Raw genomic sequence first — 18,095 nt, forward strand, 5'->3', positions numbered from 1 at the left:
AAACTTGGAGCTCATTATATTGAAGTAGCCTACAAATCCAAACACCAGAAACGTTATGCATTTTATGAATAATGAAATGTTATGAAAATTATGCATTTTATTTATTCACACTGTATGGTTGAAATAATATTTTAGTTCACAACTTTAAGTTCAGTTGTTTAAAAAAATGCTTTATTGGCTAATGTTTCATAAACCTTCGGTTGCTCTAAAATGCCATTGTTAATTTCTAAAATGTTATGCCATTATTAATTTCACAGTATTTTTACCACCTAAATGACTAATCTTTAAAGTCACAATTCTATAATGGTCAAAATTACTCAGGCCAATGGTATTTTTTTAAATGACATTATTTTATTATTATTATTATTATTTGAATAATTGTAGCTTACATAAATAGGTAAAGCAAAACAAATATTCGGATTGTTCCTTATTTTTTCCCTTGTTTTCCTAAAGAATAAACACGTATTTTTTACAAGAACAAACATGATAACATATTATTAATTAATAAAAATAATTTAAGCAATTAAAACCTTTTTTTAAACTTGAATTTAAATACTATTAAGCTAACTTTAAATTCTCAAGGAGTTTATAAGTAAAAAAAAAGTTCTAAATGAACTTGTGTTAACAATATAATTAGAACTAACAATATAATTCGATTTTTTAAAATGAACAATTCCTGTATAAAATGGGACAGCAACCTTTATATCAGTGGTTCTCAACCTTTTTTTCCAGCGGGCCGCACTATGGTCTAAGTGCAAGTCTACGCATATAATTTAAATATTACGTCAGCAATACAAGCCAACCTAATTTATAATATTATAGCCTAACTATTATGATATATAATCTATCACATTCATTGAAATAAACAATTCTACTCCCCATAAATAAAACACCTGATGCTGTCGGGAGCTGACCAATTTTGTGAGATTCAGCTTGAAAGCAATAACACAAAGAAGTTGCGATTGTAACGCCTGTGTTATACTTTCCGCATGAGCAATCCGGATGCAGACACGGCCAGCGCTGACGCAGACTTCTTCAATTTATACTTCTGAATGCGCAGGCTGTTGGTCCGCTCTGTAATTGCCCATAATTATTGCACATCTGACTGTCTTTATATTCTTTTACTGACGGATTGCACAGGTTCGAGTAGCAATGAGCTTCTTCACTCTGCCTGCACATGTGCAATTTTGCTTTTAAAGCCTACTGACCACGCGCACCTGTCCGTGCGGTTGTCTGCTCATGAGCCTCGGCACACACTCTCCAATGACGATAAGGATTGTTACATAGTGTATGGTGTTTCCATTTATCTGAACTTCTTCAAGTGAGTTGCGGAGAAAAAAACAAAAACAAACGAAAATCCAGCACTTCTCCTTCTACTGATACTGCGACTATTCACAGTTTGTATGCTACATGTTCATTCGCTGGCATTTTTTGAATTTCTTTTTTTCATTTTTTTTCTCCCTTAAAAAACAAATGTGTCCATTCTGATGCGCAATTTTACCTTAAAGGCAATTTACCTAATGGCTGTTGATGACTATTTGAATTGAATTCTGCCAAAGTGCGCGCTTGTATGTGTTCGTTAAATGCTTATGCCAGTGCTCATGTCTGAAAATAATATATGAAGAAAAAAAAATCACATAAAAACATTAGGATATAGCTTATATTTCATTAGTAGCATAATTTTTTTTTTAATTGATGTAAATAATAAAAATTTTAGAAAATTATAAAAAAAAAAAAAATTATTCAGCATGTGGTGCGGGCCGCATTTGAATTCGTCACGGGCTGCGGGTAGAGAACCACTGCTTTATTTCAAACATTTTTAAATCGTCCACAGCTGAGTTTTGCGGGAGGCTGATCTGTGCCAGATCGCGTGAAGTGAATGTATGTCACAAACACGCCAGGTTCCTCCTCCACACAATCATGACGCACACCCTCACCTGAGTACTAATCACCACCACCTGATCCGCATCCCCTTCATCCACCTCAGCACCACAAAAGCCACACACACGCACTCAGTCATTGTCCGGTCACGTTCGCGACAAGATCATTCCTGCGCTAACTATTAGGACTAACTCCTCTTTACCTTCTCTTTAAGGATAACCTCCGAAGTCTCTTCTTCCGGCTTCTCTCCAAGGATTACCTCCAAGATCCTCCCAAAGACCCCACGGTGCGTGTGTGTGGTACCCTCCTTCCCGGCACGGATCCCAGCACCCATCCACTCCTTACTTCCCGCTCCTCTGCTTGTGTCCATTTAATAAACTACATCTTTCATCTGTTACTCCTCTGTCTCCGAGTGATCCGTAACAGATGACCGGACCAGCACCGAGAGACACAAGCATGAGCCTCACGGATCCCTTCCAGGAATTAGTAGATGCACTCCACCGTACACTTATGTCAGCACCTGCATCACCACCACCAGCGAGCACTTCCGCGGATCCTATCATCCCTCCATCACCTGCCGTGCACGCCAGTCCCATGGCACGGCCAGCGCCCTACTCTGGTTTGGCGGAGGAATGCAGCGGATTCTTGCTTCAGTGTTCACTGGTCCTGGAGATGCAACCGCTCTCGTACCCTACGGATCGAGCCAAGGTAGCTTTCATTATCTCCCAGTTACAAGGCAAGGCTTTACAATGGGCAGACTCTCTCCGGACCCAGAATAATCCTGTAACCCAGTCATATTCTAGCTTCATCGAACACTTCCGGGAAGTTTTCGGCAAACCTGCCTGGGACTCCTTTATAGGTGAGAGATTATACCACTTGAAACAAGGGAATATGTCTGTCAATGATTATGCCTTGCAGTTCAGGACTCTGGCGGCCTCTAGTGGATGGAACGAACAGGCCCTTCTCACTACCTATCGCCAAGGATTGGAGCCCAGAGTGCGGTTGCATCTCGCTGCATACGAGGATACCATCGGCCTCGAGCGATTCATCCAGCTGTCCATCCGCTTCGCCACTCATATGCAGTCGTGCTTAAAGAAGAGCACCAGGGCCAGGCGCATTCCTCCTCTCCGCTCTGCCGGCCAGAGAACGTCAGCTCCCCAGAACCAGCCAGCGAGCCCATGGTCGTGGACTCCTACCGCCTCACTATGGCGGAGCGTCAAAGACGGCTGGCCCAGAATCTTTGTCTGTACTGTGCAGCTCCGGGGCATACCATAGCTGGGTGCCCCGTCCGTCCTCCTCGTCCCATGGTGAGTGCCATCCTTCCTTCACGATATTCTATGAAACCACTCACCACTGTTGTGACACTTACTGCGGCTGATGTGTCTCTTCCAGTTTCCGCACTCCTCGATTATGGGTCAGCCGGCAACTTCATCTCCGGCGCCTTCTGCCGTCAACTCAGTCTCCCAACCTCGTCCACGGCGGCCGCTTACCAAATCCACACCATCACCGGCAGGCCGTTAAGCAAGAAGTATGTACGCCACTGCGTGGGTCCAATCTCTCTCCAAACTGGACTCCTTCACCATGAGAACATTCATCTGCTGGTTCTGGAGGATTCCACCGCTGATGTCATCCTAGGGCGCCCGTGGTTGGAGCAGCATAACCCGGTAATCTCCTGGAAGACCGGAGAAATCCTGAAGTTGGGTGAAGCCTGCTTTCAATCCTGTATCTCCGGCTGTCCAGTCCAGAAGGATGGAGGTTTGCGGCCATGTATCGACTACAGAGCCCTGAATAAAATTACTCAGAAGTTTCGCTATCCTCTTCCCCTCGTCCCAGCGGCCCTAGAACATCTCCGTGGTGCCACTGTATTCTCCAAGTTGGACCTCCGCAGCGCGTATAACCTCATCCGGATACGCGAGGGGGACGAGTGGAAGACCGCCTTCATCACCCCTACTGGCCACTACGAGTACTGCGTGATGCCATATGGGCTAGTAAACGCCCCCTCCGTATTCCAGGATTTCATGCATGAGGTGCTCCGGGATTTCCTCCATCAATTCGTCCTAGTGTATGTCGATGACATCCTGATATATTCCCAGAGCCAGGCCGAACATCGACGCCACGTTGCGGAGGTCCTGCAACGCCTGAGGGACTTCCAGCTCTGCCTAAAAGCAGAGAAGTGCTCATTCCATCAGCCCTCAGTGCAGTTCCTTGGCTATACCATCGACCGCAGTGGCATCCGGATGGACGAGGGGAAGGTAAGCGCCGTCCGGGATTGGCCCGTTCCTACCACCATCAAGGAACTACAGCGATTCCTGGGCTTCGCAAACTTCTACAGACGATTCATTCAGAACTTTAGTACCATCACCAGTCCTCTAACCAACCTCCTTCGTCAGAAGCCCAAGTCCCTGTCTTGGACTCCAGCCGCCACCGAAGCCTTCCAGGCCCTGAAGCTGGCCTTTACGACCGCCCCACTCCTCGTGCATCCTAACCCAGATTTACCATTCGTCGTGGAGGTGGACGCCTCTACCACCGGAGTGGGTGCGGTCCTGTCTCAGCAGCAGGGGGCGCCCAGCCGCCTCCATCCATGTGCCTTCTTCTCCAGGAAGCTCAACCCGGCGGAGGTGAACTACGACATTGGCAACAGGGAGCTACTTGCCATCAAGCTTGCCCTGGAGGAGTGGAGACATTGGCTGGAGGGAGCCAAACACCCCTTTCAAGTTCTCACTGACCATACAAACCTGGAATACCTTAGGGCAGCCAAGAGACTCAACCCCAGACAAGCCCGCTGGGCGCTATTCTTCACCCGCTTCCAGTTCTCCATCACGTACCGCCCTGGGGCAAAGAATGTCAAGGCCGATGCTCTGTCCAGATGTTACTCACCCGAAGAGAGGTCTGAGAACCCCGAACCCATCCTCCCAGACAAAGTTATTGTTGCCCCTATCACTTGGTCTGCCGAAACCCTACCTCCAGCCGAAACTCCTGCCAACGCTCCGCCGGGTTGCCCACCAGGGCACCAGTACATGCCCAGGACACGTCGCACTCCTCTCATCCACGCCACCCATACATCACTTGGCACTGGTCACCCGGGTGTCAATGAAACCCTCTCGTTGCTACGGGAACGCTTCTGGTGGCCCAACATGGCCTCGGATGTCAGAAGGTACGTGAGTGGATGTAACAGCTGCGCCATGTCCAAGAGTTCTCGCCATCTACCATCTGGCAAACTCCATCCTCTGCCCGTCCCCAACCACCCGTGGTCACACCTGGGAGTGGATTTCATGACCGACCTTCCTCCCTCTGACAATAACACATGTATTCTGATTGTTGTGGATAGATTTTCTAAAGCATGTCGTCTTCTTCCTCTGAAGGATCTCCCCACTGCCATGGAAACGGCAGAACTGATGTTTAACCATGTCTTCAGGTACTTCGGCATCCCAGAGGACATAGTGTCGGATCGGGGCCCCCAATTCATCTCCCGGGTATGGAAAGCATTTCACTCCCTCCTAGGTGTGGCCATCAGCCGACCTTCGCCGTTCCGAGGCCCCCCAGTACCAACCCGGTCAGAAGGTCTGGCTGTCTACCCGGGACATCCGCCTGCGTCTACCCTGCCGCAAGCTTAGTCCCAGATTCATTGGCCCGTTCACTATCACTCAGCAGATCAATCCGGTCACCTACAAACTGCAACTTCCTCCCGAGTACCGGATTCACCCCACATTCCATGTCTCACTCCTGAAACCTCACCATCCTTCTGTTCTTCCCTCCACAGAACCTGGCGAGACGGAAGCCCCCCCTCCTCTCCTCCTAGATGACGGCGCAGCCTACTCGGTCAAGGACATCCTGGACTCCCGGCGGCGTGGTGGGCAGCTTGAGTATCTAGTGGACTGGGAAGGCTACGGTCCAGAGGAACGCTCCTGGGTCCCACGCAACGACATCTTGGACCCCTCCTTGCTGGATACCTTCCACTCAAGACACCCCAACCGACCAGCTCCCAGGGGTAGAGGACGCCCACCACGACGTCGGGGAACGGGCCCTGGGGAGGGGGGTACTGTCACAAACACGCCAGGTTCCTCCTCCACACAATCACGACGCACACCCTCACCTGAGTACTAATCACCACCACCTGATCCGCATCACCTTCATCCACCTCAGCACCACAAAAGCCACACACACGCACTCAGTCATTGTCCGGTCACGTTTGCGACAAGATCATTCCTGCGCTAACTATTAGGACTAACTCCTCTTTACCTTCTCTCCAAGGATAACCTCCGAAGTCTCTTCTTCCGTCTTCTCTCCAAGGATTACCTCCAAGATCCTCCCAAAGACCCCACGGTGCGTGTGTGTGGTACCCTCCTTCCCGGCACGGATCCCAGCACCCATCCACTCCTTACTTCCCGCTCCTCTGCTTGTGTCCATTTAATAAACTACATCTTTCATCTGTTACTCCTCTGTCTCCGAGTGATCCGTAACAATGTAATGAACAAAGTCATTTTCAGATGCAATGAAAAAAAAAAGTCCCAGGCTCTGTTCTGAAGTAAAATAATTATAATTACTGTTAACCAAGAGTAACACATTTTTAACACATTTTAACGGATTAATCGCCTATTTTTTATTTGCTGAATGTTTTCTTTATTTTGTATTTTTTAAACACGCTAAAAATTAAATAAAGTTTGTCAGAGGAAAAAAAATATGAGTCGTGTATAGGTTTCATATTAAGGGATCAATCACCTATTTTCGTTTGCTGCATGTTTTTTTTTTAAACACGCTAAAAAATAAATCAGAGTTTGTGAGAGGAAAAAAATAGGCTATAAGAAAATATTTTACAACAAATCCTTTAAATTTAACAAATTTATCAGAACAAAACAATAATTAAAAATATATAATTCTAATGGATAAATATAATTGCAGTATATAATAATATAGGCTTAGTAATAAAACAAAAAAAAACAAAATAATAATAATTTAAAGCTAAGCATAAGGCTTTCTCAATCGGGAGAAATCAAACGTTTCCATATTTGTGATGTTGCCCATTTGAAGCTTAACTATTATTCTTGAGGTAAATAGGCTGTGTGCGTTTCAGTATCGAGCAAAAAAAAAAATCATAATTAACAATGTCAAAGTGCTCACGCCGAATGTCTGGTGAAGGACTGCTGTTTCCAGTGAATATGTGCGCGAGGCACCAGCACGCTCAAACAGCTGAAACAAATAATACTTAATTTTTGGTCACACATAAGGTATAATTAAAAAATGCTGGTAGTTTAAAAAATCAAGAATAATAACAGAGTTAATACTAATTATTGCTAAATGCTGGACCGTTCCCATTTCGCTCTGCATATGGAACCTGAAGATTTTTTTAAACCAAGAATGAACCGAAATTAAAATGAAATTAAAACATTTAGCTTATATATATATATATATATATATATATAGGCCTTATATTTATTTACTGTTTAATAAAAATAGCATGCATATGATCCTTTGTGTTAAGGTCTTCTTTTAATTTTTGTTTAGTAGACTGTAGCCTAAGACTATCCTACATTTTAAAAATTAACAAATTGTAAAGAAAAATATATATTTTTTTTTTAAATGTTACAATGTTATATCATAATGTTATTGTTGTTTTACTTCCTTCTTTTATCTCATATTACAGTTACATTCATTTCGCAATCCGTCCCTTTGCGCCACCTGGCGGTAGTTTCGCGAATGATTTTAACACGCGACTTAATTACACGCGACTGAATTTAACACGCTGCGGTAAGCCCCAGATAGGATGGCCACCTACTGTATATATATATATATATATATATATATATATATATTCAGTGGCAGAAACGGCCTTCCATAGTTTTTTATTGTGTATTGATTTTTTTTTCTTTCTTTTTTTTTTTTTATAAAACTCAACTTTCATAAAAATTATAATAATAAAAAAGAAAAAAACTTGACAATAAAACGCCATGTTCTGAAAAACATGGTAATGACAAAAGGTGTGTTTGGGAAACCTGTCTGAAAACAGTCATTATTTTTCCATGTGGTGGCGCTAGTAGCACAGAAATAACACACTTCACTTTTAAGAGTACTAACTTGACTAAATAACTTCATAGTTGTGACTCACTGTCCTCGAGATGTGTGGACCAGTAGGGTGATCAGCGTAGAGGTGGCCGGACACAGACAGTTCAGAGCCAACATGGCATATTTAAACTCTTCTTCACACACTACGTGATCTGCGGTAAGAAACAGACATTCTGCTCAGAGCCAAGATGGCTGACGGTTTCTAAAATGAGTCATTCAAGGGGTTCAAATGAAAGTGAGAAGAAAAGAAATAATTCAGGATGCAGAGAGAGTGAGCAATATTCAGAAAATGAATGTGAAATAAAGGCAAACTAGTACCTGCAAATTTAACATGGAACTTGTTTTCAGGTTTGAGAATCTGGACGTAAAGAGGGCAGTTCGGCGCGAAGTCTTTCACAGCCCAGGCCCTCAGAATGGTCTGGTGATCCTGTCAATACAGCAATACTAATCAATATCTGTTTATTAAATAATATATACATTTGATAATCCAACTGGATTGAATGTGTAAAACAAATGATAGCATGTGACTGTAATATAATGTTGTTAAATCATTTATTATTATTATTTTTTTTATTATTGTAGTTTAATGTTGAAGCCCGTTTCCACCACTGAATAATAATGATAAAAAAATTTTATTGCGACTTTTTCTTGAAATTCATTTTTTCTCGAAATTGCAATTGAATATCTCACAATTCTGATTTTATAAAACCATAATTGGCAGTTATTAATTCAGAACTGCGTGATTAAAACTCGCAATCACGAGTTAAAGTCCAATTTTTGGGGAGGGGGGTTGGGGTATGAGACTGACATTGCGAGTTTATATCTCACAATTATGACCTTTTAAACTTGCAATTGTGGGTTTATATCATGCAGTTATGAAAAAAAGTCAGAACTGCAAGTTTGTATCACGCAATTCTGAGGAAAAAAAAGTCAAGATTGTGAGATAAAAAGTCGCAATTATCTTTAAAAAATTTTTTTTTTATTCAGTGGCAGAAACGGCCTTCCATAGTTTTTTATTGTGTAATCTGCTTTTGAATTTGAAATAAATGTTGTGTGCTTTTTCAGATTTTTCTTTCTATGTTTTTTTTTCTGTTTATGTTTGTTTTTTGTTGTGTATATTTGTGTGTTTTTACTGGGTTAAATCTGCCTTTGAATTGTAGAATAGTGTTGTTTTGCACTGTTCTTTCTTTCTTTCAATTTTTCAGTGTGTATTGTTCAGTTAAATCTGCCTTTGCGCTGTTTAATTGTGCTAAAAATCATTATTGAATTTCAGATATATATAAAAAACAACAACTATGAATCAATAAATGACAAATAAATGAAGAATGATCTTATTCTAGTTTTTCCAAGTCTTATATTGCAAACAGTATTACCAGGAAATATTGATGTGTAACTTCCTCACTAGGGCTGTGAATCTTTGGGTAGGCAGCGATTCGATTCGATTCACGATTCATATGTTTTCGATTTGATTCAAGAACGATTTTTGCAAATTTAGACGATACAGCAGCCTTTATGGTTAGAGAACCATAGGTCAGAAAAAAAAAAAAAACATTTTGTCCATTGTTAGATGCTAGTTTAATGATGCTATGGCATGAGATGGCATACGTAAAAATTTATGTAAGCCAAGATTTAAAAAAAGAGCTTTAAGAGTATTATGTATAGGCTAACATTTTGTCACACCAGGGGCGTAGCCATCATTTCAGAAGTGACAGAAATGTCGAATACAATCATTTTATGTATGTAGCCTATATATTATCATAATTATTATACATTTTTTTTTACAAGGAATTCTCTTCTTTTTTATTACTTTTAATTTGCTGTAAGAAATCAAATATACTGCTAGACAATAATCACTCATTTCTAAACGATAATTTTTTTCCTAATGACAATTTTATGATTGTTTTATATACTACATTTAATTAGCTATTATTTTAATTTTCTGCACAGAATAAGGTAGAAAATATACTTTATAGTTTACTTACTGTAATAAATGATGTCAATTAGCACTGCATCATTCATAAATTGTATTTATTTATTGTGTTTTTTGTTTCTTAACCTTTCATCAGTTCATTTTGCTTTTATTCAGTTTAGCTGCAGCTAAAGCCTGGCACGTCTATAAGAGCGAGATCACTTCTCTTTCAGTGTGAAAACGTCTTTATCTCATTTTCACAAAATAAAATGCTAGTAGCTTGTAATCGTTACATCGAGAAGACGAGTGAATCATTACACCCCTACTCAATACACATGAACGATAAATAAAAGATGATTGGTTTTTGTGAACACTCACTGCCGCCATGCGATCAGCTTCATTCCTGCTGCTGAGAATAAAACAAGCTTCTGCATCGTCCATCCTACAGAACAAAAGCGACCAATCACAGGGCAATTAACGAAGCAGACCAATCACAGAATCCAAAAAAGTATGCTATTCCACATTTTGCTCTCCTTCAAACAATGAGTAAACTGTATTGTTGGGGACAGGCTTAAATACAAGTATATAAGAGCACAGAATAAACTAATACTCCCTAGCGATCAGATTTTAATTAATTGTATCCATTAGTTGTGCAGCCCTATAAAAACAATGCTGTGATTGGTCAGTGAGGCTGTCACTCACTTGGCTCTCAGTAAATCCTGGTTTTTGAGGGCGGAGCCTTGAAGGTAGATGACCCTCTGTGACCAGAGAGGGATCTGCAAAATCCTCCTCACCTGGACGTCCACCTCACATGGACACAAGATGACCACGTAATAATCCTAAACATGCACAAACACAACATGTGATCAAACTAGGACAAAATACTGTAAACATCAGACAAGATTAAACACACAAAGACAGACGAATAGACACCTGTGTGTGAGGATGAGCGTAGAATTCATTGAGGAAGTCCATGAGTAGGTCGATTTTGAGAGTACTGACACATAAGACCACGTGTCTCTCTGTCTGAGCTCGATGTCTGCTGTAGTTTCCTCCAGATTTCTGCCTTTCCATCCACAGATAGATCAACTCCTCAAACTACAGCCAGAGGATAAAGAGACGCATGGTAAAAACAAAAAATACTTCAAGATCATCGGCATAGTCAAGTCAGTATTTGAGTAGACAGACAGTAAAATTAATAAATAAAGACAGTAAATAAAACAAGTTCTGACTTAATTCAGTTATTAATAAAAATACAAATACAACAAAATGTAAGAAAAATAATCTTGGAAATAAAACGGCATGTGCTAAAAAAAAAGAGAATAAATAAAAAAATTAATTAAATTATTAATGAAACTTAAATTGAACAAATACAATAAAAAAAACTTCTTAAAATGGCAATATTAGCCTGAAATTGGAAATTGGTGAATGAAAATGAAATTGGTGAATGGAGTGGTTTGCAAATACTTGTTTTTCTGAAACTACCGAAGCTTTATTTCTTGTTTGGTTTTAAAAAAAATAAAGGAACAAACACTTTGAAAGATCATTGACTGTTTTAAATCAAGTCTGTAGCAGACAGAGAGTACGTAAAAAATAGTAAATAAATAAGTAAAATAAAAAAAATAAAAAATAAAATATTAATAAAATGCAATTAAATTAAACAAATACAATAATAAGAATGGCATGTTCTGAAAAAAATCTAATAAATAACTTAACTTTTAATAAAAAAAAAAATTAAACATAGTAATAAAACTTTACATTATTTTAAAATCTGAAAACATTTGTAAAAAAATATTTTTAACATTTGCTGTGCTCATAGTCAAGTCAGTAATGATAGACAGACTGTAAATAAAAAAATATAATAAACAGAAAATTGAAGTGAAATTAAATGAAACAAATAGAAATATAAAAACAAACAATAAAATTACAATCTTGACTTTTATGTTAAGGTTTATTTCTTGCTTCATCAGTGAAGTCGAGTGAATTGAAATAGTACCATTGTTTTGATACATTTAAAAAGTGCTTGACTCCTCTGACCTGTAGAGGGAGCACAACCAGGGCCACGCAGATCATCACCACCACCAGCAGCTGAGACGGCCAGATCTGCGGCGTCACATCGCCGAAGCCCACCGTAGAGAAGGTCACGATGCAAAAATACAAAGCGTTGAAGAGAGACAGACTCTTCTTACCAGCACGCTCTAAATGCTGGATACCACATGCGCTGAAAGAGACAGAGAGACTTCAATGTAGCTAAAGAACGAACGGCTTTCGATAAAGAGTAGAGGTGGGTGATACACCTGTTGAAGTAATACAATCAACAAAAATATAGCACATATTGTGGTTGTGCAAGATGCATGATAGGATTGGATGGTCTTTGTTAAGCCCCACCCTCCTTAGATACTGTTTTGCCAAGCTTTTCTGCTAGTGCTTGTACTGCTGCTGTCAAATATGGAGAGAAGCTATAAAACTTAAAATAAATTAAAATAAATAAATCATGTATTTAAATTCTCAAAATAAATTTGTTGCGTAAATAAAGCACAATTCATTTTAACAACGAAAAAACAATCAAACAAGCTTAAAAATAAAATTACGTGTGCTAAAAGAGAAAAACTAAATTTTTAATAAAAATGATTTTAAATATATATATATATAGCTTAAATAAAAACTAATTAAAAAAAAAATCTTGACAATAAAATAATGTGCTGAATGATACAGTAAATAATAATAATAATAACTGATTTAATAGATTTTACTCATCTGTAAGTCGCTTTGGATAAAAGCATCTGCTAAATGAATAAATGTAAATGTATATGTAAATCTAAAAAAGATAATCTTGACAATAAAATTATGTGCTGAAAGAGAGTAAATAAAATTTCAGTAAATGCAATTTTTTATAAATAAATAAATTCAGGCATTAATAAAATTAAACGCTATTTCAAAAATATTAACAAAAGTAATCTTGAAAATAAAATGATGTGTGCTGAAAGAAGTAAATATAAAACTAAATTGTAATAAAAAAATTATAATTAATATTAATAAAAAATACAATTACATTAAAAACAATAATTACAAAATAAAATGGCATGTGCTGAAAATGTATATACAAAAAAATACATATATAATGACAAATTATTTAAAATGAAATAAATCTTGATCAAAAAGCCTCCAATAACATGAAATGGTGAATGGAGAAGTTTGCAAAAGCCAGTTTTGTAAAACGAAAGAAGCTCTTATTCTTGTTTGGATTTTTTAAATAAAGGCAATGAGATTTAAACATGCTTAATACCATAGTTTACATTTAAAAGTGTGCATTTTGATTGACCAAAAATTTCTGGATATATCGCCCGGCCCCACACCAAAGGAAAATGATTCTTACCCAGTGAATACGAGACATAAAAGAGTGCAGATAAGAATGAGGACCTGGTTGAACATGGCCGAGTGTGTTCTCTGAATGGCCCGGTGAAGATCATTCTGTAACACACACATGTCATCTGGTTTCTGTATAGCATTGCATACATTGCATATTTGGGAATGGTGAACACTCACTATCATGCTCTCCAGAGCACACTTGGCCAGCCAGCAGTTGAGAAACACTGGGATAAACAGATTTCTGAGAGGAGGCCAGAAGATCTGACACAGAGAGAGAATCATAGAGGTCAGATTTTATTATCAGATGTCGTTTGCGATATTATTATTCGTAATATGCTTTTTACCGTTATGATGAAAGGGACAGTATTTAACATCTCCAACAGGAAAGACACCTGAAATATCTGCTCCCATAAATTACCCTGAAAAAATAATAATACAATCTGTTTCGAAAATATCAGGAACAAACAGTTGTGATTGTGCCAAAGCAAAATGCAGTAACTAGACACTTCAGGTCTCAGATTCAGAGCAAACTGAGTGTGAAAAATCTGTAAACACTTTTACGCTTTGCACATATGCATACAAACTCACCTTGTAGCTGAGGTACATTAGCAACATGGCCTCCATGAAACTAATGGATGCTACAATAACCTGATGAAAAAAATGTGCAAAAAAAAAAAACAGCTAAGAGTGAAATTTCAGCACACAGGACATTACAATTATTAATGTATAGGGAAAACTCAAGCACAGTTTATTATACAGAAGCCAAAAGTACCAACAGTACTGAATTTAAAGAGCAGACCTGAGTATCACAAGTGCTTTATAATGAGAAACACTACAGCCACCTACTGGTCAAAATCGTAAAACGCAACAAAAACTTGTATTATTACACTTTTAACAATGAAATTGCAAATTTTGTGATGAACATATATTCAATAAAATGTAATCTACTAATATTTAAAAAGCATTAAATGTGAAGGTTCTGTAAAATATGTGTTTTATTCATGTTTTGTGAATTATTAGACATTACTTTGTCTAGTTAGTCTAGTAGTTAGTCTTTCTACTTCAAAATTTCATGTTTTATTCGGTGTGCCACTTGCTATTTCTTTGATATTATTTGTAAAATTGACTTGCAATTTCTAAGTGAAAACTGTTTACACACCAATTTATTTTCAGCGTAGTGGCAAACAATTATAATTTTGAAATATTTTGAAAACAAGGTTCGAAGCAAAGGCTTGCGTGCTGGCAGTTTGATTCTGAACCACACAGATTCAAAACTAAAGATTGCTAAAGCAGTGTTTCAAAGGATCAAGAAATACATTTAAATATAAATGGTAACACAAATGGTCTCATTTTTAAACACTAGTTAATGCATTAACTAAAATAAACTAACAATTAACAACATATTTTCCCACATTTATTAACCTTTGTTAATGCTAGATTAAAATGCTCATGTTAGCTCACAGCGCTTTAACTAATTAACAGATGCAACTTTTGATTTTAATAATGTCTTAGAAAATGTTAAACTTAACATTAACATTAACGACTAATAGATGCTGTTCATGTTAACTAATATAGTTATCAACTGTTATTACATGACTCTCTGGAATACTAGATTCTAATTGGTCAATCACGACATTCCGAGGTCTGTTATTCCCGATAACATCCGTTAAAACTAATAACAGAGGATCATTCGGGAAAACTGCAAGTCATCATGCCCGTTGTTGCTGATCAATGTTTTGTGTCTTATTATCTACTTTTATGGCAAGCAGCCGTGTAATAAGTAGGATAATGTACACCAAGCTGGTAGTTATCGCATAATAAAGCCCTTGAGTCTTATACAATACACTGATGAACCTGTTGGGCATTATACTGCGCTAACAACTGGCTGGATGTACTGTACATTATACCTTACTTAACAAATGAAACCTTATTGTAAAGTGTTACCATATAAATGTTTGCTTTTCTTTGGACTCACCTGAATGGCCCAAACTGGTACTTTTCTGTCTACCCAGAATATCAGTTCCCTGGGAGAAAGAGGCAGATTAGTGAGAATAAATAAGAAGCATGAAATCATCCTCGAATCACATCTGCCCATAACTGAAAATAAAGCGCAGTTTGATGCTAATGGTTTGTCTCACCAGTTGATCTCGTTGTTCTGCGTGGTGCTGTTGCAGTTGACGCTGTAGAGAGAGGAGTGACGCATCAATCTATAGGGGTATTTTACTGCAGCATAAGAAAGGATTCACTAACTTTCTTTAAATATTAATAAATATTCTCTAATACCAGAAAAAAAAATTAGTCATGGTAATAATGCACTATAAGCCATTTTACACTCATAAACATTAAAGGGTTACTCCATCCCAAAACGAAAATGTAGTCATTAATCACTTATCCCCATGTTGTTCCAAACCCGTAAAAGCTCAGTTTGTCTTCGTAACACAGTTTAAGATATTTTGGATAAAAACAGGTAGGCTTGAGACTGTCCCATAGACTGCCAAATAAATAACAGTGTCATGGTCCAGGAAAGTTTGAAAAGCATCGTAAGAGTAGTCCATCTATATCCATCAGATGCCGTACTCTCCACGCTGCGCAGATGCGTAGTTTGCTTTCAAACCAAAGTGTAAATACATGTAAAAAACGTATCCTTGTGGCGCGGCTGACACAGAAGAGTGTACCCCGTCTGTGTGCTGCTCAGAATTGCCAAAATGGCACTACGCTGATTTGGAGAGACACAGAAGTGAGGAATTGTTGAATAAATTTGTTATTTTTGTTTTCTTCGTGTACAAAAAATATTGTTGTCGCTTCATAACATTACGGTTAAAGCACTGATGGCAGATGGACTACTCTTACGATGCATTTCATACTTTCCTGGACCTTGACACTGTTATTTCTTTGGCAGTCTATGGGACAGTCTCAAGCCTACCTGTTTTTATCCAAAATATCTTAAATTGTGTTCGAAAGATGAATGAAGCTTTTACGGGTTTGGAACGACATGGCGGTAAGTAAATAATGACAAAATTTTCATTTTGGGATGGAGTATCCCTTTAAAAGAACTGTTGACCAAAAAAAAAAAAAGTGCTGTTAATTTACTCACCTTCAGGCCATCCAAGATGCAGGTGACTTTTTTTCTTCAGAAAAACAGTAAAGAAGATTTTTAGCTGAAACCGTGGTCCTTACTGAGTCATAAAATGCAAGTCAATTGTTACTGTCACTTCGGGAGTCAAAAAGACAAACTGTATACAAGCAAGACAAAATTGATACCTTTGGATACTGACAATTAACTGAGGTCTTATGAAGCAAAACAATCAGTCTGTGCAAGAAACAGCATTATTTACAATATTATTACCTGTAATCCTGTGAGCCACAAACAAATGGTCCAGACTCTTTTGAACAGATTCTTTTTGTCAACTGGATGAATCAGTTCACCAAATCAAAATGAACCGTCTGAAACAGTTTGTGGCTTAAGCAGCACAGATCTATAAGTTACTCAATCAAAACACACTTCTAGATGTGTTACAGTCACTCTGACTGGAAATGAATGATTCAGTCCTCCAGTTCCTCCAGCAGTCACTGAACAGAATAATCAGTTCAACCCAGACCAAAGACCGATAAGCTGCTAATATTTGCATGTGTGAACTTAGTACTTGAATGAAAGGGCAAAATAAAAGTTGTTATGGTTTCTCATTGTTAATGTTAAAAAGATGATTTGATGAAGACTAGTTTATCTTTAAACATCTATGTTTCACATCATTTGTTGAGTGCTTTAATAATATATGAGTAAATGTTACATTATTGCACTTTTATGTAAATTAATTGGTGAATTTTAAATGAAAATGCTTTAATTTTAAATTTGAATAGGTGGTTACTTGAACCAGTTCATGGAAACCAATCAGATAAACAGACTGTCTATCTTTACTGGTTTTTCTTGATCTTAGTGCTGCTTTTGACAATATAGATCACACTATTTTAATTACCAATTTAGAGACCGTCTTTTACGTTTCTGATTCTGCATAGAAGTGGTTTAAGTCCTACCTCTTCGATCGCAAGTAGTTTATTGTGATGGGTGGTTGCAGATCTAAGGTCGGTGTGGTGCAATCTGGTGTTACCCAGGGATCGGTTTTTGGCCCTTTACTGTTTAGTATTTACATTTTTCCACTTGGCCAACTTTTAAGAACACTTCACTTTTATGCAGTTGACACTAAGATCTATATAAATTCAAAACCTGATGTCAGTATGGCTGTCTCTTTTCTTTCTCAATGTTTTACTGAGATTAAAAAATGGATATCTGAAAATGTTCTCTGTCTAATCAGTGACAAGACTGAAATTATGCTTATTGTTTCACCTCACTAGCTGGGCAAAGCAGAGTCCATAACGTTAAGGGTGTATGGATATGCTTTACAGTTTCAAACTAAACTTTCTTGCACAGACCAATCTTTTAACTTTATAAGGCCTCAATATATTGCCAGGAGCAATGGGTATTAATTTGTTTTGCCAGTATTTTCCTTTTTTGACACTCAAGTGATGGTAGTTGCAGACTTATATTTCATGAATCACCATGGAACCCGGTTACATTCTTTACTTTTATACTGAAGAAAAAGTCACCTACATTTTAGATGACTTGAGGGTGAGTAAATTAACAGTGAATTTTTATTTTTGGGTGCACTATTCCTTTAAGACAGTTCTGACCATGTGTGGCGGAGCTGGGCTGGATTGTCCGTCATGACTCGAATTATGTAAAGAACACATGTCAAAAGCTTCAGGCAGAAGTTAAATATTCGGATCCTTAAACCTGGAGGTGAAAGGTCAGTGCATTAACAGGCCATAAATAGACGAAGTTAATCAGTTAAAAGTTAAGAATAAAGGTTCTGAGGTAAAT

At 38.3% G+C, this 18,095-nt stretch overlaps 1 protein-coding gene across 2 annotated transcripts in view; it reads right to left on the reverse strand.

The window, feature by feature from the left end:
- LOC132116933 (potassium channel subfamily T member 1-like) overlaps nucleotides 1-18,095 on the reverse strand; it is a 37,985-nt gene that overhangs the window by 15,273 nt on the left and 4,617 nt on the right. For both annotated transcript variants that reach the window (XM_059525839.1, XM_059525838.1), the window contains exons 4-16: nucleotides 17,906-18,008; nucleotides 15,358-15,399; nucleotides 15,195-15,243; nucleotides 13,808-13,867; nucleotides 13,564-13,638; nucleotides 13,397-13,480; nucleotides 13,227-13,321; nucleotides 11,888-12,071; nucleotides 10,784-10,948; nucleotides 10,553-10,689; nucleotides 10,229-10,292; nucleotides 8,260-8,368; nucleotides 7,985-8,093 (exon numbers count right to left, since the gene is read on the reverse strand). In XM_059525839.1, the coding sequence (XP_059381822.1) occupies nucleotides 7,985-8,093; nucleotides 8,260-8,368; nucleotides 10,229-10,292; nucleotides 10,553-10,689; nucleotides 10,784-10,948; nucleotides 11,888-12,071; nucleotides 13,227-13,321; nucleotides 13,397-13,480; nucleotides 13,564-13,638; nucleotides 13,808-13,867; nucleotides 15,195-15,243; nucleotides 15,358-15,399; nucleotides 17,906-18,008 (1,276 nt within the window). The remainder of the gene's footprint in view (nucleotides 1-7,984; nucleotides 8,094-8,259; nucleotides 8,369-10,228; nucleotides 10,293-10,552; nucleotides 10,690-10,783; nucleotides 10,949-11,887; nucleotides 12,072-13,226; nucleotides 13,322-13,396; nucleotides 13,481-13,563; nucleotides 13,639-13,807; nucleotides 13,868-15,194; nucleotides 15,244-15,357; nucleotides 15,400-17,905; nucleotides 18,009-18,095) is intronic.

This window comes from Carassius carassius, chromosome 36 (genome assembly GCF_963082965.1).
Source record: "Carassius carassius chromosome 36, fCarCar2.1, whole genome shotgun sequence".
In the NCBI taxonomy this organism is placed as follows: domain Eukaryota; kingdom Metazoa; phylum Chordata; class Actinopteri; order Cypriniformes; family Cyprinidae; genus Carassius; species Carassius carassius.